The sequence below is a fragment of the Cheilinus undulatus genome, linkage group 7 (genome assembly GCF_018320785.1).
Source record: "Cheilinus undulatus linkage group 7, ASM1832078v1, whole genome shotgun sequence".
NCBI classification, from domain to species: domain Eukaryota; kingdom Metazoa; phylum Chordata; class Actinopteri; order Labriformes; family Labridae; genus Cheilinus; species Cheilinus undulatus.
This window is the reverse complement of record NC_054871.1, coordinates 27065675-27091261: the sequence shown is the minus strand read 5'-3', so window position 1 is coordinate 27091261 and position 25587 is coordinate 27065675. Positions and strand designations below refer to the sequence as shown.

General features: G+C 38.3%; 1 protein-coding gene across 1 annotated transcript in view; it reads left to right on the top strand.

Moving 5' to 3' along the window:
- si:ch1073-396h14.1 (disintegrin and metalloproteinase domain-containing protein 10) overlaps positions 1–25587 on the top strand; it is a 64557-nt gene that overhangs the window by 6504 nt on the left and 32466 nt on the right. The window contains exons 2-5 of the mRNA XM_041791855.1: positions 14086–14283; positions 18869–19013; positions 19213–19331; positions 19716–19871. Coding sequence (XP_041647789.1) covers positions 14223–14283; positions 18869–19013; positions 19213–19331; positions 19716–19871 — 481 coding nt within the window. The 5' untranslated portion in view covers positions 14086–14222. The remainder of the gene's footprint in view (positions 1–14085; positions 14284–18868; positions 19014–19212; positions 19332–19715; positions 19872–25587) is intronic.

The following is a 25587-nucleotide window of genomic DNA, read 5'->3' as shown; positions in this document are numbered from 1 at the left end:
ATAAAACTAAGTTTTATCCTTAAACTTTTTTCTGTTTTTGCTGACTTGCACAGATTACCTTTCTGTCTGTCAGAAAATCTATTCTTTTCTCCTTTTTTGTCAAATATTAAAGTTGTCCCTTTGCCTCTTATTTCCCTCCTGCTTACTCACCAAAAGATTGTAGTGTTTGAAAGAGGCTCCCTCTTTTGGAATTGCAGTGTATCACAACTGTCAGGTTAGCAGAGCTCCTGCCAGGCTGTTTCTCTTCAACATGGTGGTTTATTACTATGCCTTGAATATAAACAGCATGTTAATGATGAGTTTTTAGATAGAATGAAAATAGCAACAATATTCTCTCAAGTCGGACATTTTCCAGTCTGACAACTGCAGCTGCTGTCTAATTCATACATTTCTGTCATTTTAAGATTAATACAAACTCTAAAATCAGCTAACGTCTTGTAGCCTACATGTAAACTATTTTTTGCAACTGAAAATCCGCAAAAATTGGAAATTGGGGAGAAATTAAAGAAAACAAGCTATCAGTCGGCTGGTTTCATGTTAAGCAAAGCATAGAGCACAACAAGGCTTAACACTTTGACATGTTGCATTGGCTAAGCTAGCAAGCATCAGTGTCGTAAGACTGCTCACTGCCAGACAATCCTTTCAAAGTATCAATACTTTGAAAGGATTGATCAATGTAATTAGTAACACCTGTGCTTCTCCCTGCTATGACAAATTATTCATCAGGTTATGTTTTTGGGGTGCAGCAACCTTGTCATTTACATGTATATATTTTTTACCTGAAAGAATCTCCAAGAAGATAGCTGCTGATTCTTTTCTGTAAGTATACTTTGTAAAATCCTAATTTTTATCTCAATTTCAATGTATCGGAGGACATAAATTGCAAAAGAACCTTGTTACCTTAAAGGTCACATATTTTACCCGTTTAAGACAGGTTTATATTGGTCTCAGAGGTCCCAAAGCCATGCCTGTGAAGTTTGTTGCTGAAAAAACACTCCAGTATAGGGTTTTTGCATGTCTAAAAATCACTCTGTTTCAGCCCTTCTCAGAACAAGTCGTTTCTGTGTCTGTGGCTTTAAGCTGCAGTACGTAAAAATTACTCCGATTCAGTGGGAAAACTGCAGACCTGGTAACCCTGGGATGATACCATATCACATCCATAAACAGTTGTTGTACTCAGCAAAAACTGGAGTGTTAATATCTCAGGGTTAAACATTTCAGAGTTTATTTAACTTCCAAAGTGTAATTTTAACTTCATTCTGAGAGGCATGTCATTGTTGGACGTATTTGTCAGTGTTGATCCAACATTGTTAGTTCAGCTATGTAGAATTAATTGATCAAAGCTCCACTTTGATTTCAAATCCGGTGTGTTTGTGTGGGTGCAGTTTCCCATCATCCCCTTGGGCACAGTTTTAAGATGTGTTTTTGTATCTTTGGCTGACTGCTGAGGTCAGTCCTGTACATGGCAATGTCCACGTCTGAGTAAGTAAGTAAGTTAGTAAGTAAGTTAGTTAGTAAGTGGGTAAGTAAGTAAGTAAGTGAGTCGGTAATTAACTGACTGAGTGAGTGACCCTTTTGTATGAGGCATATAATACAGAGTTGTGTTTGCTTGTGCTGAATGCTGGCAGTGATTGCTGCCTCCACTGTGGTAACTACAGCCATACATACAGAGTTGCGCTATGGGCAGGGTTTAATTGTGCTGAAAGCCCTCTAATGGCTGCCTCCACTGCTGTAAACACTCAGATATAGCTTGGCCTCTGTTTGTGAGTGTCCACTTAAGGCTGGCTGCAGCAACACCAGAAGTCCCATCTGGACACCTGTTAAACAGCCAGTTTTTACACTAGAAATAAACTGATTTACAGCCTGGTTCAAAATACCAAACATGTCTCATTAGCTAGTGTCTTATTGTGCTCTCACTGTACGGGGGGTGAATTTTTTTGTCTTACGATCGTTTGGGTTATGTAAGGGTTAATGCCCTTCCAGGTGTCCAATTATCAGGGATTAATGGACGACGTGGAGGTGTGAACCATCCTCCGCTTCACGTCGGACGGTTGCCTCCGCGGAGTCCATTAATCCCTGATAATTGGACACCTCGAAGGGCATTAACCCGCTTATACCATGGTCACTTGCCAACAAAAATAATTAATAAAACTACTAATTTATGATTCATATGTTTTTTGATCAAAATACAAAGTTTTACAAAAACAACTTCTTTCCCCTAGCAACACCTCAGGGCTTGACTAATAACTGGAATAGCCAGTCCAATCCCATAACGTTCTTAGGGAATGTAAACGTTGTTCACTACTCCAGTAAATAGGCGGGCCATAGATACGAAGTCACAATGGAACAAAAATATAGTCCGCTCAGCACACTTTCTGAACAGATTTATCAATGAAATTACATGAAGACGAGTGAGATGGAGAGTCATGTGATCAGACAATAAACTGTAAGTTAACATGAACAGTCATCTGATAAAAAATCTCAGTTTTAGCTGTTTGAATACACAGAATAATTCCTCCTTCAGCACTACAAGGTCACAGACGTGAAACAGAGCGCCCGCAGGTGCTTATTGTCCGTCAGACACGTCAATATTTATCAGATATTATCATGCCGGTTTATCAGAAGCATTTCCTTTGGCTCTATACAGAAATAATGGCTTCTTTTCTTTTGTTTGTGTTACTTGAATCTTCTGACAATAGTTTACAGCAGTTAGAACAGGAGGGAAGTGAGTTTTTTGCGACACTCATCTCTCTGTGTTAAGGTGATGGAGAGAAGATGTACGTCTGTTAGCAGAGTCGGTTTGCTCAGCGTTTCTAACATACATATCCAGTACCAGACTGAATTATTAGCAGAAGAATAATCACACAGTGGGGCATCAGCTCTGCTCTAACTGGATCTTGCGCTCTCTCTCTGAGAAGGAGAAAACTTTATTGACACACGTCAATAGACACACAGCACACGCACATTTTGTCACATATATCCAGCACACATCACCGGCTATTGTCGCTGCTCATTTAGGCTACATAAGTAAACACAGAACAGAACCTCTTATTACAGTTGAGAGCATAGCTACATATTCTTGTTTATGTCAACAACGTCGGATATAAAAGATAAGACCGTCTTAGGTTACAGGTCTTAAACCTAGAGTCTGTCATTTTATTTATGTCAGTAAAGTGACGGTTGATGACGGTCCATGGCTGTCAGCGCTGTTCTCCCTGCTCAGAAAATATGACTGTTTCAGGTTGCTATAGTTACTCCCAACGAAGTAACGGCTAACGGTTGCTGCGCATTAATTTAGAACAGTGAAAAGATTTTTTTTGACCGGGACTACTTGAGAAGTTCAAGAGGTGTCAGTATATCAGAAGTTAATTGACACCAATGGAATTTTCAGAGCCAATCAGAGTCGAGTATTCACCAAGACCATGGTATAAATTTAGGATAAACCTCACTTCGCACTGATTGGTGCATTTCATTTGATTGACAGATGGCTCGACAGGCAGAAGCTATGTTTCTGTCAACCAGAATGCTAGCTAGCTAGCTGAAGTCGCGCTTAGTGGGCGGGCCATTAGGTTGATCCAAAGTTTGGATAAGACCGCGATTTCAAAATGGAAGCCTCCGCGGATTGGATTCAAGCTGTTTGAGTCTGCCTATTGTAAGCAGGTGGCTGATGTCATACGGGGTTTTTCCAATTCTTTCTACAGTCACAGCGTCAGCTGCTTTCCTCGTCAGCTTTCATGCTCCATAAGCTTGACACACACAAATGCAATGCTCATGCACACACCTACACTGAAACGCACACTTACATGTTGGTAGTGTAGACTCAAGGCTTCTATCTGTTGAGGGAAAATGTTTCAGAGTACTGGAGGATAAACAGCAGAACTTTCTCCTCTTAAAGCTCCTCTCTGACCACAGAAGACCAGTGCGTCAGCGCTGTGACTGTGCACTCCTGCTGTGTGTCTCTGTGTCACTCAGTGAGCCAGGGGCGCGCCCAATGTAAAAAAAAAAAGGTAAATATTCCATTCATACTATATGATTATGGGGAACAAATAAATGTTAAACTCTCTGCATTTGCATTGTTAAGAGAATGCTACTTAAACCTTTAGCCGACTTTATTGGCAGGGAATATGATAAATGTGCTGTTTATTGATAATAAAGGGATTTCAAAAAACAATAGGAACACTAAAGTAGAAATTCAGCTTAATTTTACACATATAAAGACCCTTACACATCTGTCTGAGGAGAGTAAGAGATGAAACCTGCTGCAGTTTTTCTTTTATTTTAGCATGAAAAGTTCAGTAACAGTTGGGGCCAGATCCTCAAAAGGATTGCACTGCTTTTGCGACCGCTAAACCTGTGCAAATGACAGAAAAAAATAGCGTGCAATCCTCAAAGCATACGCAACGGGTGAAATGCACGCAAACTGAACCCAAACTGCACTGCCACTCCTCGCTGCGCCAGTCCAATTTGCATGCATGTAAATTAGGGAATATTCATAAATTCAGCGCAAAATTGCCCCCTTCCTATGCAAATGAGTCTCATTGCAAATACCACCTAATCCTCAAAGACCAGCGCTAATTGCCACAGGCAGTAAAGCAGTGCTATTTACCACCAGTGAGACCCGTGTATTAAATCTGTGCAATATCTCTTTCTCCCTCTCTCACTCTCTCTCTCGCTCAAAATGATTGCAAATTGCTCTCAATTGGTGGTAACAGTGGAGCATAGCCTATATAAGGGCTGTCATGCCAGGACTCTGCGGTAATCATGGCAGCAGTGATTGTAACCAGGCGAAGGCACTGTGGCAGGCGAGATGGCAGGCGCGCACAAGAAAGGATTTATCGGAGGAGAGTATCACTTTTGATCCAAGCGACAATGAAATCATCTGCAGATACCGGTTGCCAGGCCGCATGATCCTTGCGCTACTAGATGCCACGCGGCTTATTGCAATCAGAGGCGCAAATAGCACTCAGCTGCCAAACTGTGTGGGCGTGTTAGCACCTGCATATGATTAGAGCAAATTCTTTTGAGGATAAGGTGCTAAAACAGGGCAGATTGCATGAGCTAATTCTGCGCAAATAACAGCGCTATTAGCAGGAGCAATCCATTCTTTGTGGATCTGGCCTTTAGTGTTTTATTGTAAGTATTAACTTACTAATATTAAAGACTTATATCTGCCAAAAAACACAAACATTTAATCTCCAGTGACTCAGTGTCTATCAGTGAAGTCTGGCACATCTCTGTAGAGTTTCATACGTACACAGAGAAGAGCTTTATTAAGAGGACAGACAGAGAGAGAGAGGACAGCATGTAGCTATGTACATTTAAGTAGCCACAATAAATTTGGCTCACAAAAAATAACAATAATGAAAATATCACTCTGCCAGTTTTTCTAGAGTTACTGCAACTCTGTCATATTGTAATTACTTTTGTAACTTTTTAAAGTGCAGTTTAACTACATGTAGTGTGGACCAGTATAGACATGTTTAAAGTGCTAAATTTAACTCTATGAGTTAAATCAGCGGTGTCAATTGTCCCTGTGTATTTTACTTTATTATAGAGGTGTCACTATACCTGAACAGCCTGGTTGGAGATCTCTTGTTGTTCTTTTCAATAAGGGAAAGTGAGATTTTACTGTACAGTTCCTCTGTAGCTACTCAGTACTTAAATTAAGCTTTAAATTAAATGATTTTTTTTTTTTTAATTTTATGTAATGATCTGTTCTTGCCAATAAAGCAAATTGAAATTGAAATTAAATACTTTTTACTCAGTGGTCTAAGAATGTTACCCAACTTCTACTTGTGTAATACATACCAAAGTTCATCTGGTGTCTCTTGTATTTTCCATGATGCCAGCTGACTGGCTCATGCTTATGTTAGCATCTTACAGTGGTTTGTCTTTGCTGCTCTTGGGCTGTGCTTCCCTAAGTGTGGGCCTTGGCTTTCTGGTGGGCCTCCCAGGTACTGCAGGTGGGCTTTAAGAGGTCATTTACAATAAATAAATAGATATGATAAATATGCATTTTAAAATTGAAATTGCATTTTAAATTAGCACAAAGTACTTTATTGCATGTTTCTGCATATTTTAAGAGTCGCAGAACCACCAAAACAATGCTAGGAGATTTAAGTTCCTTGTCAATTTTGTTAGAATTTATTTTGTCTCATGTCAGTGTCACAGTTTAAGTGGTGTTGAATTAACTGGGGACACTCTGTTTGACATTGTACTTGGCCTTTTGCCTCCTGAAAATAAGAATTGATCAGTACCTTTAAGAGACATTAACATTACCATAAAAGAGGTTCTGTTCATTTTAGAGATGAAAACATAAATAACTTTGCAGATGGTTGAGCAAAACATAAAAATGGTATTAATCACTGATAATATTCTCCATTCATCCACTATAAAGACTGCTTATACCCTGTGCCACGATTTCTCCCTTGTAATGTTTTTGATCAAAACAGCACTCTTTCTCTGTGCCATCTGTACAGGTAAAGTAGTTTAAAGGTGTTGCACTGTACTTGTGCTCTGCAATGACAGTAAAGGTCTAGCCATCTAAATGTCAATGTTGGGTCACTGGATTGAATTAAAACTATTTGAATGTAGACATTGCAAGTGGTAGGATTCATCCAAATCTTTCATCATGGTGCTGAGGATACTTGTCAAGGTTAGTGACTGTGTTTTTGTAAAATGAGTAATGTTTCTACTTCAGATTCATACCAAATTAAGCACATCCTGTTATTAACCTAAGGGTAGAGACTGTTCCTTTCTATCTCTGCTTAATGTCCTCTGCTGTTTAGTAATCTTCTGTCATTGTTGACTTGTCTAGTCCTCTTGTTTTGGGTTGCTGCTAACGTCATGACCTTGCTACCCAGATATCATGATTTTTTTTTTTCTTTTTTTTTTTTTAGATTTTGATTGGGGTAGGGGCTCAACCATAAAAACTGCATCTGACGCCTTCTTATTTCAGTGAGATATTGAGAGGTTATAGATTTTGTCAAAGTATTTTAGAGGCAAACAAAATATCCCTAAACAAACATTACAAAAGGCAGATAAGTGAGCAGTGTAGGCTTAGTCATCAGTTGTCCCTGTTTCCCAATTTGCTTTGCTGACTTTGCTGATAAATCCATCCTTAACTGGAAAGTAAAATTGTAGTGGACAAAAAAAAGTCAGGCTGTCAGGCTATTGATTTTTGAATAGTTTGTCCAAAGTCAAACTTTTCCACCTCCCTTGTTAAGCTTTAAAAAGAAGATGCTTTAAAGAAGAAATGTATGAAATGCTGAATAGATAAAACTTAACACTACCTCTAATAATAATAATAATACATGCAGCCGTTAATAGTACGCTTCATGTGCTTCATCCTCCATTTCTTTAAAGCTTTCTCTAGGGGGAGGCATTGCATTGCAAACAAACTGACTCTTAAACCCTGACACTTCAGCCGCCAGCACCGTCTACTCCCCGAGTGACAGACTTCTCAGTCACCTGAAATTGTTAATGGACCAAATAAGGATGTTAAAAATGCTGATGCTTTGATGCTTCCTTTATTCCAACAATGCTGTCTTTGTCAGTTTTAATGTTTGGCAGTATGTACTGTATAGATTTGTTAAAAATACTTTGAACTAAAATACTTAACTTTTAACATGTACATTTATTGCAAGAATATATCCATTATTGTACAAAATACTAATTGTGGGATAGATAGAGCCTTGTTTGTTTGGTTTATGTGTATTAATTCATTTTACCTTTTGTTGGTAAATGCAGCACCCTACATCTCTATATTTTGGGCTTAATGCCTTTTTGGATAGGTCAATGGATAGTGCAGGAAATTCATGAAAGAGAGTGATGAATGACTGAGGGGAAAGAAGCTTCAGGCTGGTCAATAGCCTGTATGGGGTGTGACCTAAGCGGAAGGCTATCAGCGCCTTGACCCCATTCATTTTTTGGTTGCTTCATTATGAAATATTACACTCATAAAGAAAAAAATAACTTAGTGGAAGAACTGCCAAATTTGCCATTTTGGATGGATTAAATACTTTTTATATTTTAACTTGATTGAAAAATGTGCTGTTTGTGTTCCTCTATTTTTAGAGTCTAAGCAAAGAGTTCAGATGCCTCCATAAAGTGACATGGATGGATGACAGCTACAGTTCAGCTTAGGTCTTTGTCATCACCTTCCGTACAATGTGCTTATTATATAGCGTGACACAGGCAGTATTGTGCAGTGGCCAGGCGCTGAGAAAGGGAAAGCAGCGGCTCTTTGTGAAGTGGGTCAGGCCTGTGAAGGGGTTAACAGTTTGCTATGTCAGCAGAATGATGTTATTTGATAATTCCCATAGCCTATGAACCCCAAGAGAACCAAAGAAACCTGTTGTTGGCCTGCAGTTGCTCTAATTATCCCATGATCCTTTGTCTGGCATTGAATACCAGACATTTGTAGGGTCAGATTGGATGTCATGCGTAGTGTTGGTTTGAATTAGCCTCAAAGCTGAAAACCCATTAAAACATTTCAGTGGAGCAGCGAGTAAACCTCATGAGAGCTTTTTATCCAGCAAAATTTTGTAAGGAGAACGAACATGAGGATTGAATACAGAACAAAGAATCTATATGTGGAAGCTTTCCCAGAACTGACAGAACCACTTATAGTCATGCCAGAGATTTTCCTTTTGTCTTAAAAACATTTGTGTAAAAGTTTGCATTCATACAACAGGAACTAAAATCTCATTGTTAAGAACACAGTTTGTAAAACAAACAGGGATTTCACTCTTTAATGCTCCCTCCTGTCAACTTCCTGCTATTGTACTTTATAATTACAGGAGGTTACACAAGGGCACATGTAACTGTGAAAGTAGCACAGGTGTTCAGATACTCCAGTGATAGTGAAACTGAAGTTGTGCCATCTAAAGACTTAACCTAGTTATACATGCTAAACCTCTAACTGTCACAATGTTGTCAATGTAAATGTGTTTAACTTTGCACTGTGGGATTTAAAATGACAACCTAAGAAACGAGGGTAGAAAGTTACACATCTGTGTAATACAACACTAGCTGCATGTGGAAATGTGTGTGTGGGTGGGTGTTTGTGCAAATGTGAGACCCTGTACTCGTGGGTGTGTAAAATCTGTGATGTCATAGCCCCAATCCGGGTGATCCCATCCTGGCCAATCATTGTGAAGCAGGAGGTTTCTGGGGGCGGTGGTCAGTGGATGATTAAAGGATGTGGGGGGGTTAAAGCTCTACTGCAGGCTGTAAAACATTGACCTGTTGGAGTGACTTTGTAGTGTAGTATGTTTGTATCCTGTCTGAAGCTTCACTTTAGTATTATGGCTCTATGCTTATACAGCTACATGTGACCCAGCTATAAGCTATCATGTGAACTATAGAGAAGGAGGTAATAGCCTGAAATAGAAGTCAGGTTTTATGCATCAGGATCAAGACCCCAAACCATCAAACTCTGTCAAAACATCAGATATAGCTGTAAAAAAAAAAAGAGTATTATGTGGATTTAACTTGCACATCTTCACTGACAATACAGTGCATGGGTTGGATGGTGGTCACTTTCAGAGAGACGCGACCTGTATGCACATATGTATATTTACAAAGCTCTACTTGGGATGCTTCCTCCTTACATCTCCTCCATGTTTGCCTGGTCCTCTGGAACGCGTGACTAGCTTATGCTCCAGGATCCAAAAGTTCATTCTGTGCTTGGCAGATCTGTTTTTAGCTTCTTTGCACCATCTGCTTGGAACTCACTACAGAGCACTTTACAAATCAAAGAGTTGGTTACTCTGGGGCATTTCAAATCATTAATGCTGAATTTCTTGTGCTCTGATTGCACCTGTTTCAGCTGACTTTGATGTGCCTATTCTGATTGATATGATGCATTTTTTAACTTGTTAATGTACTTTATATCTTTTGAATATGTAAGATATCATGCATTTTTATTCTTTATATGCTCAACGCCATTGTAAATGAGGGCTTGCCCTCAATGATTTTCAAGTCTGAATAAAGATAAATAAAATAATTCTGTTGGAGTTGGTGAGGTGTCAAATTTTTGGTCAACAATATAAGGAAGTATTGTAAGGTACTGTTGTAGAGTAGGGTGGTCACAACCAGCGTTTTCAGCTTCAATACGATACTAACAAATCAAACTACCTACACTTACTCGGACAGCCTAGCAACAACAAAAACAATATAGTTTTTAATTGTCAGCTTCAATATTGAAGTGCTGCTAACATATTTTTGCAGTTTGGATCTCATAAGTTTCCCATTAGTTTTAACTTTTTCATTTCTCTGATGCTATAGATGTCATTTTTAAAAAGTTTTTGTCCTTACAGTATCCACCTTATTCTCCTCCCCCATGATACTTGTGTGAAATGTGGGCATGACCTCCTGTCCTTTCTTGTTTGAATGGGACTTTGCTAAGGATGCTACCAGGCATCTTTTTCCCCATTCAGCTAAACTCCCATTTAAATTGCATTCATCTGAATAGTTGAAAGAGAAGAAAATGCATAGAAAACAGTCAAATTCAACAAAGGGTCATTGTGTCAACAGGTATGATGTGAGCCTAATAAATTCTGTTTAGCGTCGCTAACATTAGCAGCTAGCTCCACCAGACTTAGTTCCTCTTTGCAATTTAATATCGTGCTTTGATATGTGGTTTCTTGATTACCTGATTATCAGAGTGATTTGGAAATTGAAACATATACCTCAAATATGATAATATTCCTCCAACCTTGACTGGAAAGGACAAAACAAATTACATCAGATACACAAGAATATTTAGCTCCATTTAATAGCTACATTTCAGTATTTGCATAGCAATTATGGCTATCATGTTTTGTTAAGGGAGCTGGGACACAACCTCGTTTCCTTCAGAGAAGATGTAGAGCCCAGTCAGAGCTTTCACATTTCTCTCTTTAGTTTGAGAGTTTGCTGAAATTCTTATTCCCCCAACTAGTCTCACTTTAAATGTGTAAACTGTAAAAAATATCCATGATTCAAGCTGAATGAACAAGTTCTAAAACATTGACATCCCTGCTGCATTCAGACAGTGAAGAGCATGTTATAAAACACTGTTGTCAAAGAAACATATTTCACTTTCTCTGGTTATTACCATGAACAGAGCAACAGGAAATATATTTGTTCCTTTCAGCGTATAATTACTTTCAGTTAGATGTTTGATTCAACAAAAATAAATCAGTGCTTACTAAATTGAAGATTTAGCCCTTTCAAAACAGCCGCCGTTAATGCAAAAGCCACTGGAAGAAACATGCTTTTACTATTACCTTTACTGTTTCTGAAGTTCTACCCACATTCGTAGCTACAGTAGACCTTCCAGGGTTAAGGTGGTTAGATCACACAGAAATGGTAATGAATTGTATTGAGGTACAGAAATTTCGACAACTGTTCTAAAGAGAAAACTTTTTAAATGTAAACATTTTAACAGCATCCATTTTCACCAGATTCACATGCACTAAAGGTTGTGAAGTTTGATCACCAAACAAGCCCTCCATAATATCTGGAAACATTCACAAGATCAAGAAATTTTGTGCTGTTTTCATGCTTGTCTTGAAGATCTCTGTCTTGGCATCTTGTGTAAGACAAAAAACGTAGATCTTTTCAGCTGAAACAAACTGTAAAAGTTATTTACGATACTGTTAATTTTACAGGAGAAGCTGTTTAGGGAGTAACTGGCCTGCTGTGGAGCAACAGTTTGCTGAGGTGAAACTGTTGGCAGGGCATCATATTTCTCTCTGCTCCTTTATGGTGTTAAAAAAGGTTTAATAGAGAAATGCCAAAAAACAGCATTTAAATTTCTTTGCCCTCTTGACTGCTAGAAGCAGAGATTGTTTCATAGTACCTTTAATACATTGAGAAATATAATCTATAGAGTACTTGGTCCAGAACCACTGATAACTTGTTGCTGATTTCTGTACAGATCTAAAAAAGGTAGTGTTTATTATAAGTGGCAAAAACTTACTTTTAGTTCATCCGTCTCAAAGGGCAAATAGGGCCCCATGTCCTGTTTCCTTTAGGGAGTTCTTTGTTCCTCAAATTGTCTCACTTATTTAAAAATAAGCCCACAAATACCTCTGACATAGTAATGGTCATGCAATAGTTGCTTCCTTCTCATATTTGGAACAATTTTAGCACTTCTTACGTCTATTATAAGACAATGGGAGGCCCTGTTAGAAAGAAGAAAATCAAAGTTCAAAGTTTGACCATACAAGACATGTGAAAGTGATTTGAAAGTTTTTACACCAGAAGAAGAGCTGATTGATTTTGGTATGAGTAACAGACTGCTTTGCTTTATCCTTACAGCCCAACAACTAACAGAGCCTAGGAATCCTTATTAAAGATAGAGATAGAGTGTTAGGAGGTAGGAAGGTTTTGCTGCTTACATTTTGAGTAAGAATACCAGCTGGATTTTTATCAGCTCTATAGTGTTTATGTCTGTCCAGTGTTCCTTTTCTTCCCCTCACCCCACAGTTTTTTTCTGGTTGTTTGGCCTTCCATGATTTTTGCTTGATAAAATGACGTAACAAAGCCCACATTCTTGTACCTGGTGGCAGGCAAAATTGCACTGTAAACAAAGTAACCCTAAAGCTAGGCATACACTGTGCAATTTCTGGCTGAGTTTGACCCAAGTTATGGCGGTGACTGGTTTCGAAGTATGGCCAAATTTCAAATAAATTATGTACTGTATTTCCAGTCACAGCTCCAGTCACATGAATTTTTGAGAGTTGTGAGAGTACGCTGCTTACAGTAAGAGCAGAGCCACATGCTGAGTCCTTGACTTCAGTGCTTTTTCTCCCAGATTGCAACTCCACAAACTATTGTGATGGGACAGTTTAATTTGTCATTCCCCTTTTTATCTCTAAACATACAAACCAGAGAAAAATGACAGGAAAAACTTTGAGACTTTCAGCTGACAGGAAATAATGATAATTTTTATAATGATAGATTTGAAGCAATTATTACAGCAGCAAAACATGATTGTTTGGTGTCAGACTCCCACATGTCTTTCTTCCCAGGTTTAATATACAAGCAGAATTAAGGAGTGGTGGTGAGACAACATCTTAAACCCCCTGTTGGGGGCTTCAAGTGGATGTTGGGGTGGAGGAGGGTTGAAAGCGAGAGTGCAGCACTGATTCAGGGCAGAGCTGGCAGTTGCACAGGAGGAGACCAGAAATCTTGCAGCTTAAGTAAACCACCAAACTAGGAGGATGAGTCATGTGATTTGATTATGATTCATGTCAGGTGAGAAATAAGTGTTCTTGAGTTACCCGCCTGAACAAGCTCGCAGGCATCGCCCCATTCACAGTTGTCAATGGACCGTCCCAGTTTAATGTGTGCAGTGAGAGCACTGGAATCATGTCTGAGAGTTTGGTTGTGCTGTGAGTGCAAATAAATAAAAGATTAAGTTGTACAGAGTGAGCTGCTTTTCCAACACAACATTTTTTAAATTGTACAATGAATGCCTGAACTCAAAGGACATGCAGCTATATAACAACACTGGTTATCCCATGATAATGAGTTAATATCAGTCTTTTTCATGCTATCTTTTTCAAGCTATCTTTAAAATGAACCAGTTGATAACTAGCTAAGGGAAATGTCTGGATGCATAAAGCTTCTGTAGTAGCTAATCTTACAATAGTGATATCATTTTATGTAACCTATAGATTGTGCAATCTAAGTTGACTTTGTAAACATTTCAAAGCAAAATGCTGTCTGTTGCCACTCTAGCATTGGCTGCATGACCTCAAGAAAATATCCATCAGTTTGCTGTTTGGTCCATTGACACATCCAAGCAATAATAGTGGCATTTGTTATTCATTTATGGTTCTGAAAGGTTAGATTGCAGTGATTTGTTTGAATGAATTATCTCTAATGAGGATCTGGAACAATATAGAATTGCTTTGATTTTATACTACATTAAAGTACTTAAGTAATGATCTTTCCCCTGCTGTATTTCAAAGCTCTGCTACCTCGTAACAAGTGAGCAAACAAGTCTGAATATGCCTATCTGCTGTGTCAGTGTTCATTTCCATGCTCAGTCCTGGCTTGAACCTCCAAACTCTTCACATTCCTTTGCAGGATAACCACAGGTACGAGTCTGCCGAAGAGAGAGGAAAAGTCAGAAAGGATGAAAAATAAAGACGAGTGTGAACAAAGGAGAAGAAAGAAAGCAATGTGAAAGTCAGGGAGAAGTGAAACACAAAAACAGGGGGACGATGGGCGTTCAACACTACTGGATGCTGCTGCTGTTGGTCGACTGCCGGGAACAGATTGCAGGTAGTGTGCTGCTGGAATCGGCAGATTAGTTTGAGTGTGTGCGTTTCAATGAGAGGTATTTGCTTACTGCAACCAAAGTAAGTATGTGAGGCTGTTTGTGGTTGTGTAGCTGTGTGTGCTTGTGTGTATGTGAGTATAAATCTGTGTTTGTTTGCAGTGGTGGACTGGCCTTTTCTGGCCTCAAACATGCCTCAACCTGTCCTCTCAGGAATGCTGCTAACAAGAGCCCTCATGCAAATCCTGCGTAGACATAACACCTAGATTATTTAGTAGTGATTAGTGGGGTACACCCATTTCTTAGCTGATTCAGGCCAGTGTGATTCACCAAGGAGAGGCAGCAGTAAATTGGTGTTGACACCTTTTACAGGACAGCACACGCCTCTTCTAAAGCTTTCTCTGGCTAGCAAGCAATTATATAATAAAACTTCAGTATATGAGATTACTCATGCAGTCTGACTTTTACAGAATTTGGTGTGATAATGGCTACTGTGAAAAAAAAGACTGATGGCTAAATAGCCCCAAGATGGCATGCATCCATTCATTTCATTTTACTCCATTTTATTGTAATAATGAATAACATTTGACTGTTTCCATAAGATTTTGACTTATTTATCTCATTATCTAGGAATAACAATGGTTTTATGACAACAAGGCAATCTCAGTCACTTTTTCTAGAGAAGTAATGATTGTAAAAATCAGGGCCAATGCCATGGCTGTGGTATTGAATAATAATTTAGCTGAAGCCCAAAACTGATGTCAGTGTTATTTTACAGTATTTTTTGTTGGGAGACTCACAGTGCCAACATTTACATGTGCATTTGACCACAAAAGCAGTAATTAGTTACATTTACTTAAAGGTGACATATTATGCAAAAATCACTTTTTCAGGCTTTTCTAATGCAAATATTTGTCCCTGGCCTGTCCACAATCCCCTCAAGTACCAGAAAAATCCATTCCCTCTCCCCCTCTCTTTCTCCACCTTTCAGAAAATGTGTGCTAAAACAAGCCGTTCTCAGATTTTACATCTAGTGACCTCACCAGGGGCCTAAGCACCCACCCCCAGGTTTGGTTGGCCCACCCCCACTTGGACAAAAGTTCACCATGCTCTACTGATCCTTTCATCTACTAATTTAGATGCTGGATAGCTCAGTGGGTTACCCTGCTGACTGTAGTTTGGGAGATTGATGGGTTGAATCCCAGTCTAAACTGTAATATCACAAGTGCTGCATCCATTTCCTGAGAGGGGTGTGTTCAGGGGTGGAGTCAGACAGCTAATTACCATTTAAAGCCACTGACACAGAAATGGCTCGTTCTGAGAAGGGCTGAAACAGGGTTTTTTAGACATGCAAAAATCCAATACTGAAATGTTTTTTTAGCAATAAACTTCACAAGCATATTTTGGGGACCTCTGAGAACAATATAAACTTGTCTTTAAAGGGTAAAATATGTCCCCTTTAAATTACTGTTATTGTATCCACCTTATTCCTGGGGCCACTACTGTAAATCAGAATATGGGCGAAACTTCTTGTTCTAAGGCAGAAGTACATAAATACATGTAATTTAATACAGCAGCTAATGATAGATGCTAGGTACGAACGACAGTTGTTTGATAGAAATTCACCGCGAATTTGTAAATATTGATATATTTTTGAAATCACATGTTCACAATTTTTTTTTTTTTAAGCTGTAGGTAAGTAAATAAGGTGGATACTAAGGTGGTGGTACAGTAGCAATAATACCAAAACACAATTCTTCCAAGGGATTACTAAAGTGATTTGGCATCAACAATGGTTGTTCTGATATAAATATTTGCTGTGATAATTATTGCTTCATTTTTGTTAACTCAGTAAAGTTAAATGAGTTGAATGTTTAAATAATATTTTCTGTAATGCTCAGTACCTGTTGCTTTGGTTGTGGTACTAATTACGTGAAATATATGTCTTTAACAACAGTTTTTTAAACATGCTGTCCACTGTTTAAATGCATTTAGGATGTAATTCTTTCAATATTAATTCATCATTAATTCAAAACTTGACATTTACCAAACTGAAGAGCTGACAACTTCAGTCTTGGATAATTTTTATGTAATATAATTCTCGATTTTTTAGAGGGATTAGTTGGTGGAATAAGGATTTCAGCAACTCCACAAACTAGAAATGTTACCTGAAGGTGGTGTAACTCATTTAACAAAACGTGATCATTTATTACTATACTGATACGAAGCTAATTAGCTAAATATGCTTGTCTACGTTATCCGAGGTAATGTCGTCACTTTGTACTCTTTAGTAGAGGGCAGAAAAATAATAATATTTTCCAGACTGAGGTGAAGCAGTCGAAAGTTACATATTTTAATGTCTGAATTGCTCTAAAAATTGCGTTTCACATCTTGTATTCAATGCAAAGTCCCATTTAGATAGAAGGGACCGGAAGTTGCAGCCATATTTCACACAAAGAATCATGGGGACTAGGAATAAGGTGGATAGTTTTATGTGTACTTGTGTTTTGTTTTTTTTTGTTTTTTTTGAGTAAATTTTGAAATAAGTAATTTTACGTCTACCTAGGTAAGTTTTAACCACAGTAACTTTACTTCTACTCGAGTACAATAGTTTTGTCCCTTTCTTTTTTTACCTCTGCAACTGGTCACATCTTCTGCCCAATAAGATCTCTTGGTTTGCTAAATGTTAGGAATAAATTGATGCAACACAAGAGATTAACAACTGCTCCTGATGTTTCATGCCCACATAGTTTGCCGATGGACAGCGTCTTTCAACAGGGTCAATATCAGCGATTCTGATGTTAAACTGATGCATCTGTATTTTTCTTCCTCTTTGGTTTCAAGACATTAAGTTGTTTTCATGGGAAAACCAGCGTAATGGGCTCTATGCACAAACTGCTTCCGCATTTGGCATTAGACGGCTCACACACTTCCAGTTGGGAGAGGAGAATGGTGTTTGATGGCAAATTCGTTGCGGTTTACTCGCTGTTTGCATGAGTTGCCTGAGCTGACTGTCAGTGAGAGTTAAATTTAGCTGAAGATGCACATTGCAGCACACAGCAACGATGTCCAGAAGTACATTTAACCTGTTTTTGAAACGACATTTTAGCATGTTTGGATGCCAAGCGATGATGCTAGAGTTAACACAAACAACAATCGAAACAAACAAACAAACAAAAAAAAAACAATGAAACGGACAAATTAAGGCAGTATAGGATGGTTTAGACTCCATTTTGGCTTAGCACGTATCATTGGGCGGAAGTTGTGAAGCGGCTTTATTTTCCACCGGAAATATGCCGCCCCCTGGCGTGCATAGAGCCCATTATCTTAGATAATGTGATGAATATGTTTTTATTAAGAGAAAACAACCCAAATCTATTTTTCAAACATGAGAACAGAGTACAATAAAACTTATGGACAAATGTCCACTGATGTTGCACATGCATTTGTTTTCAAGATTTTGTCCTGTTTGAAAGAAAATAGATTACCAGTTTTTACATTAAGTCAACAAAATAAATTGTGGGATTTCTCTTTATGCAATTTCCTACTTAGTTTGTGCGAATAATTTTCCTTAACAATGTTCAGTTGATAGTAATACATACATAAACGGATAATAAATGAATGGAGTAATGGATACAGAAATTAAATACGTAAAGAGGCATTTTTGATAGATTTATGTATTAGATACATAGAATAATAGATATAAAAATTAAGAGTATTGTCTGCAAATCTTATGGGATTTGTCAAATTATACTTGATAAAATGGTACAGAGACAAAAAAATTAGAAGACAGTTAAAGCCAAATTTTGATCACTATTATTTTTAATCAATATTAATTTTGTGATGGCACATGGGTTTTCTTACCAGTCCCATTTTGAGTGATTTTTTTTGTTAATGTCAGCTTATTGGAATAGGAGGATATGTATTAACACCTCCACTCCCTTGATAGACAGGTGACCACAGCACCTTTGGTTTTTCAGGTGAGCCAGGTGGCCCACAAAGCCATAAAGTTTTAGACCGACAAGAAAGTTCTCAAAGTGACTGTGTTAATGAAGTCCATGAACACAAATGGGTTTCTTTCCCTGATATACTAGGGCTGATTGTTTTTTAGTGTTTGAATCTTGGACACTACCTATTAATAAAAATTTTAAAAAACTGTTCCCAATTCTCACCAAACTCAAATCCTGTAGACCACAAGAGAAGTGGAAAATTTATCTTTTCCAGTTTGTCAAGAATTAAATCAATACAAAACAAAAACAAAACAAGTGTTTAAAATCTCTCCTAAATCAATGCATTCAGTGGCTTGAGAACTACACTCTGCCATAATGCTATGCTAAATTATCACAAATAACCGAGAAAAGGAGTAGTAGTGTTTCAGGTAATTGCTCTACATGTATTTGTAAGGAAAGCATTGAGCCAAATGAATATTTCCTGAAAATGGGATGCAGGCGTTGTATAAAGACACATCATCTGCATAAAGGGTGATTTACAATGTGGAGTGGTGCAATAACTTATTCAGTAAAGTCATTAAAATCAAAGGGTGAGAGTAGATGTTCTGTGAAGTGACTGGAGTGTCTTTCTTCCTGCTAGGAGCTGTAAACGGCATCAGCCCATATATAAAGCATTATGAGGGTTTGTCATACGACAGGGAGGATTTTCACAAGAGGCACCTGAGAGCCAAGAGGGCCACACATCAGGAATACACACTGAAACTGGACTTCTCTGCTTTCCACAGGTAACTTCACATTTCTCATATTAGTAATGATTTTGCAGCCCACTCTGACTAAATTTTCTATTATATTATTGTTTTAATTAAATAAACTTTTTATTTCTGTAACAAATTAGCTGTTAGCTGCCTTGTGTTGATAAATCTCCCACTACACTACAAAGCTTTGACTACATCTGTGAGCTGTTTGTCTTTTTGTTTTCCTCAGAACCTTTCGCCTACGCTTGAAACGCAACTTAGCAGTGTTTTCTGAAAATTTCAAGGCCGTCTATGAAAATGGTTCCACATCAGCTGACCTCTCACACATTTATTCAGGAACACTTGAGGGTGGGTAACGGAGTGATTGCTGGTCAGCTTAGGCCAAGAGAGTTTCCTTTGATCAAAGCTTTTATTATTTATACTCTTTTAGTGTGGATGAAACATCTGGAAAAAGTATCTGGATTAACATCTGTTCATGCTAAATCCTCCTGATTACTAAATTTTACAGATCAAAGTAAAACTTAATGACCCATGTATAATGAATAAAAGTCAATGCTATTTCAGTCTCTCTTATTTCCTGATATCGCTCCTCCTAAATCTCTCTGATGTCTGAACATTTTTTCTTATCCTTAAGTTCTATGATTTCTGTCTGCCTGTCTGTGTTTCTCTTATCTCTTTCCATTTTCACCTCCCTGACTCTAACATGTAATCTCTCTTGAACCGGTCTTGCAGGTGAACATGGCTCTGCCTGCCATGGTTCTGTGTTAGAAGGTCAGTTTGAGGGAACCATCCACACAGACAATGGGACTTATCATGTAGAGCCAGCGCATAGATACGACAGCAACCAGACAGATTACCACTCAATAATCTACCATGAGGATGACATTGGTAAGACTAACTTCTTTTACATAGTCTAGCTTCTTTAACTGTTTTGTATCTTTTGGTCTTGTCAAGACAAAGAAATTCTGAAGTTTGTGCATCTGTAGCCTGGATCCATCCAGTGACACCCCATCTGTAGTGTCAGCTGCTCTTCATGGCAATTCGACGATGATGGCGAGAGCACAAAAAGACATTCCTTGCTAGAATAAATGTCCCAAATCAGGTTGATTCATGGCCCTCCTGGCAGTGTCACAAGAAGAAAAATGACTACAGGAAAAAAAAAAAAAGATTTCCCTTTTTTCCAAATCTTCTTTTCCATACTGCTGCAGTGCAGCCCAGAGGTGTAGCGTAATCTTAAGTAACTAGAGGTCAGTAAACTCTTTGTACCCCTAATTCATTGTAAGATGTTGTTCTAATTTAAAGTAGAACCTATTTCAGGGTCAAAGGGTCTTGAAAACAACCCATCCTGCCAGGGCACAGGCCTAAAAATCCTCCTCTGTAGATGGTGAGACTTGAAAAGGAAGGGTACAGGGTGCAGCTTCAGTTAGGGGGAAGGTGAGAGAGGAGGAGGAATAGGTTAAGTTTAAGGATAAGGGAGGATATGGATATCTAACTGATAAGAAGCAGAATGATTAAAACGAACTCTTAGTTAACCAGTGATAGTCAGCTTTTGATTTGGCCAATGGCCATTCCTGAGAGTGGTCAAAATGTTGTGTCAGCGTGCCTGAGCATGTGGATTTCTCTACTTCACGTGCTCATTGTCATAAGAACAAGGTTTTCTATGAAAACATTTTACTGGAATAGGCTCATACGACATCCCCCTTAGTTCTGCACAGACTGTAGCTGCCTTCCTCCCCACGCCTCTTGCCATTTCTTCAGCCCCTTTCACAACTGTGGCCACATTTACACGAGATAGCTTACAGTCAACAACATCCTGTTGTCTCATTCACAGGCTGGCGTATCTACAGGAAACTGTAAAAGATTTTGGTACATGATATTTCCATAGCACAATCAATGCTTTCCTCAGAAATATTAAATTAGGACAGGAGGGGATGACACAATAGAGCACTCTCGTGTGTGTTTCCACGTCCTGTGGTTGTTGTCTGGGGGCAACAAAGGTCCCCCAGGGATGTAGGATGTCCTCAAACCTTTCATATCTGGGACACAGGCCACAGTCTAAGATAGCCTTTTTGCAATGAAAATAGTGTTGGGACATCGGGGCATCTGGTCTAACAGACAGACCCTAACGAAATAAAGTCTGATAACACTTTTTTTTTCTTTTTCTTTTTTTTTTTTTTTTTTTTTTACAAATTATCAGAATGTGGTTAAAGCCTGCACTGTAGAGTCATCTCAGGGATGTTTGACTTTTCACTCACAAGGAGACAAACTACAGAAACACTTGCAGCCATGCACAGCTGAACATACTTGGTCTAAGATGATACACTTCAACTATCAAAAATAGTTTGAGCTTTTAAATTTCTAAGCGCTTTCATGACTTGAGTGATTCCACCAATGCTTGTCTTAAAGTGTTGTTTTAATCTTTGGAGTGCTGAATCTCCCATATGCTCAACAAAGTTACCTTTTAGATACTGGACTAAAAAGCCCACACAATCTTGAACCTTAATGTTTGATTTGGCTCTTTTAGGTTTCTGTATGATAAAATAACTTTTTTTTTGCCTAAGAATGCCGGATTTTGGTAAGTCTTTGTAAATAATTGAACAGTTATTAAAGTTTAGAATGCAAATAAACTTTACACTTTAGTACAACATATGGCAATGATCATACACTTGTATTACTTAGAGTCTTGCAGTCATTTTTGTATCCAAATTTTACTTTTACTGTAGAAAACAAATAACCTGTGAAGCAGATGTAGCCACCTTGACATCGTCCACTTATAATTTGACTACTGTTTTATAGTCTTGAGTCTTTTAAGCCAGAAATGACCATATTTAAAAAAGGGGATGGAGCTGCAGACGAGCAGTGGTTTAAAAATGGAAGATGTCAATAATGTTAGACATACAAAAAAACTGTTTGAAATATAAAACCACAGCTATGGTTTGATATACAGAATTAGCAGGGTTTTGCTGTGATCATATTCTCATGGCTTTCATGTGCTGACAACAGCCACCTGAGCATTTTATAGCGATCCATGTCAAAGTGCTTGTAGCTTATACTGTAAATAGACAGATTCTATACACAATACACACACACTATATACATCTTACATTTACTATGACAGGCTTTTAATTGTAGATTTAAGGATGTTCATCCATTTTTGGTGAATTTTCACTGTATCAGACTCATGTTGTACAAACCTAAACTCCTTTTCAGTTTGTCTGACTTCAAAATCTTTTTTTCTTTCATTTTGTGTTCTTTACAAACTCAGATACTCACTGACCATGAAGCTGTTCAAGGGTGTATTTGAAAATGTGCCTGCATGTGATCTCTCTTTTGTAGTTTTAATATGTTGGTCGATGCTAACTATTAACATCACACCTCCTTAAGATAACAAGCAGATAATATCAATAAAAGTAAAGAAAACATTTTGAATAACAGTGTGTCGCAGTGTTTAACTCCTCGGCTGATTAAAGCTGATTCAAAATGGAAGTGAAAGTGTGATGATTTAGTTTTTGTACAGGTGCATCTCAAAAATAAGAATATCATGAAAAAGTTCAATATTTTTTGTCACTCTTCTCTGAAAGTGAAACTCATATATTGTATAAACTTGTTACACATAGAGTGAAATATTTCAAGCCTTTATTTCTTGAAATGTTGATGGTAATGGCTTACAGATAAGAAAACCCAAAATTCAGTGCAGCTTCAATTCAGCTTGTCAGCATAAGGAAGCATGAAGTGCTCTAAAATGTCCTGGTAGATGGCTGTGTTGACTGTGGACTTCAGAAAACACAGTGGTCCAACACCAGCAGATGCCATGGCAGCCCAAATCATCACTGACTGTGGAAACTTCACACTGGACTTCAATCAATGTGGATTCTATGCCTCTCCACTCCTCCTCCAGACTCTGGGACCTAGAAGAGCTTTATGGAGATACTGATTTCATTTTCCAGCAGGACCTGGCACCTGCCCACACTGCCAAAGGTACCAAAAGCTGGTTCAGTGACCATGGTGTTACTGTGCTTGATTGACCAGCTAACTAGCCTGACCTGAACCCTACAGAGAATCTATGGGGTTATGTCAAGAGGAAGATGAGAGACACCAGACCCAACAATGCAGATGACCTGAAGGCCGCTATCAAAGCAACCTGGGCTTCCATTACACCTGAGCAGTGCCACAGGCTGATCGCCTCCATGCCACACCACATTGATGCAGTAATTCATGCAAAAGGAGGCCAAACCGAGTATTGAGTGCATAAAAATCAACATACTTTTCAGAAGCCTGACATTTCTGTGTAAAACATCCTTTTTATATTGATCCTATGTAATATTCAAATTTTTTGAGACACTGAATTTTCGGTTTTCTTATCTGTAAGCCATAATGATCAACATTTCAAGAAATAAAGGCTTGAAATATTTCACTCAATGTGTAACAAGTTTATACAATATATGGGTTTCACTTTCAGAGAAGAGTGACAAAAAATATTGAACTTTTTCATGATATTTTATTTTTTTGAAATGCACCTGTACAGTGTGTTTACAGGAAAACATTTCGAGTTCTAATTGGTAAGACTTACAAATAAATTCATCATCAGCCAAAATAAGAGTTTTCTGAAGACCTTTTGATAAGAAAATTCAGGAAATATTTTTTGAAAGGGGGAATGGTAAATTAAGAGTTTTCCTGACAGTTTTATTCATGCTAGAAAACAGTTTCAGCTGTTAAAGAGATTTCATCACTACTTTGGAGAATAGGGCGTTTATACAGGATATCCCAGATACAGGATGTGAAATCTCCTTTCAAGCGTGTGAACTGTGTTACAAACACAGTGAAATAATAAATCAGAGGTTTTAATCCTCATGTTGACATTTCTGGAGCAGTCAACAGACTGTGATGAGCAGAAACAATTGAAGAGACGTGTGATATCAGGGATTACTGGTATTTTGCATCGAGTTAAATGAAGGGGCGCTTCAGAGCACATACTAGACTGGTCATAATGGCAGCTGGGCCTGCTGCCGAGACACTTGACCTAACAAAAGGGTCTTTAAGAGGGTACTTAGGCAATTACTTTGATGTAAAAATCTCATGTCCTAATGCAGAGCACTTGTATGTTGGGTTTCAAAAGTGCATTTCAGCTACTTTTGTGCCCCTTACTTTAACACTAGACTGCAAAAAATCTAATCTAAGCAAACAGCTGAGGTAAAGGTTAAAACACAGGGTCAATCTGGGATTTTGATCAAACATTTAAATTTAAAGAGACGATAGCCAAAATTTCCAACATTTCCCTTCACGGTGTTAATATTTTCCACCATCCAGTGGGAATGTGAAATATTTCTCAACTGGACAATTTGGCAGTTTTTAAATGTTTGGAATATAACACCTGTCCCAACGCACTCACTGAGACAATGTCTTTCCTTTTTTGGCAAAACACTAAGAATTAAAAACAATCTTTTGAAACCTCAGGCCAGAAACATTTATCTACTTAAGGATGATGAAAATAAGGAGGCGCACATTACAGGAAAAAGGTCTGGAAACAATTCCACCAGGAATGGACGCCTGGTATTTGAACCTCCACCTCCACCCCCATTGCCCACTCCCACTCATGCCATGTATAGAACGACTCACAAGTTTGTGATTGGCTGGCAGACTTTTGCTGGATGGTCTGATCCAATAGTGAGCTTCCTGTCCCTCTCTGTAGGCCCAAATCTGATGCAGAGAGATGTAGGCTACTGGGGCACAAAAGTTCACATGCACACGCATACATTCACATGCACATTTAGGGGGCATTTTTGCTTGAGGTTCTTACATCACTGGTCAACTGGCCAAACATTGCCTGATTCTGTCATTTCTGCTGCACTACAAACATCTTGTGGAAGTGATTATTGTAGCATGTGACTCCACTGTAATCTGTGGAAGTCAGAGCCATTTTTTCTCACATTGATCAGCTGTAACTACAGATTTTGTCTGGAATGCCTAGTTTTGATCCTTTTGCATTTTTATGCGACATTTTGCAGGAGTTTACTGTAGGTAAAACACAATCCTTAAACCATACAGTTGTGAAGCTGCAGTGAAGCCTTTGGGCTTTTTTTATTTGTTTGGAATTCTCTGTGTTTGCCAATGCATCAAGATTGGCCAATTTATACAAGCCCAATGACCCCCTTGACCGCAAGCCTTTTGTTATTTCATTAATCTGAAGGAGACAGATGTCCCAAGAGTGTTGCAATATGCCAATTATATTATTTTAGAAAAATCAAAAAAGCACCTTTCACAAAATGTTGTAAAGGCTCTCCCATGGCTCCAGCTCAGGCCGCAGCTCTGATTTCCAAATGTGGGTCTTCTATTTTTAACGTGTCTGAGAATGTGAAGGTGCTTCTGCTCAAGTCAGCTGCTCGACGTGTTGAATATTAAGGAGATGCCGATAGATTTCTCCTTGTATTGTACAAATTATTATGCTAATGATATCTTTTTCTGATTTTCCTAAATATTGATGCAAATGACAGTCAGTATAATGTTCAAGTCATCAACTGTTAGAGCATAATCCAGATTTTATTGAACAAATCTCCCAATGATGACCTTTTTTTTTTCAGAAATAAAAAACTCAAAATGCACTGTT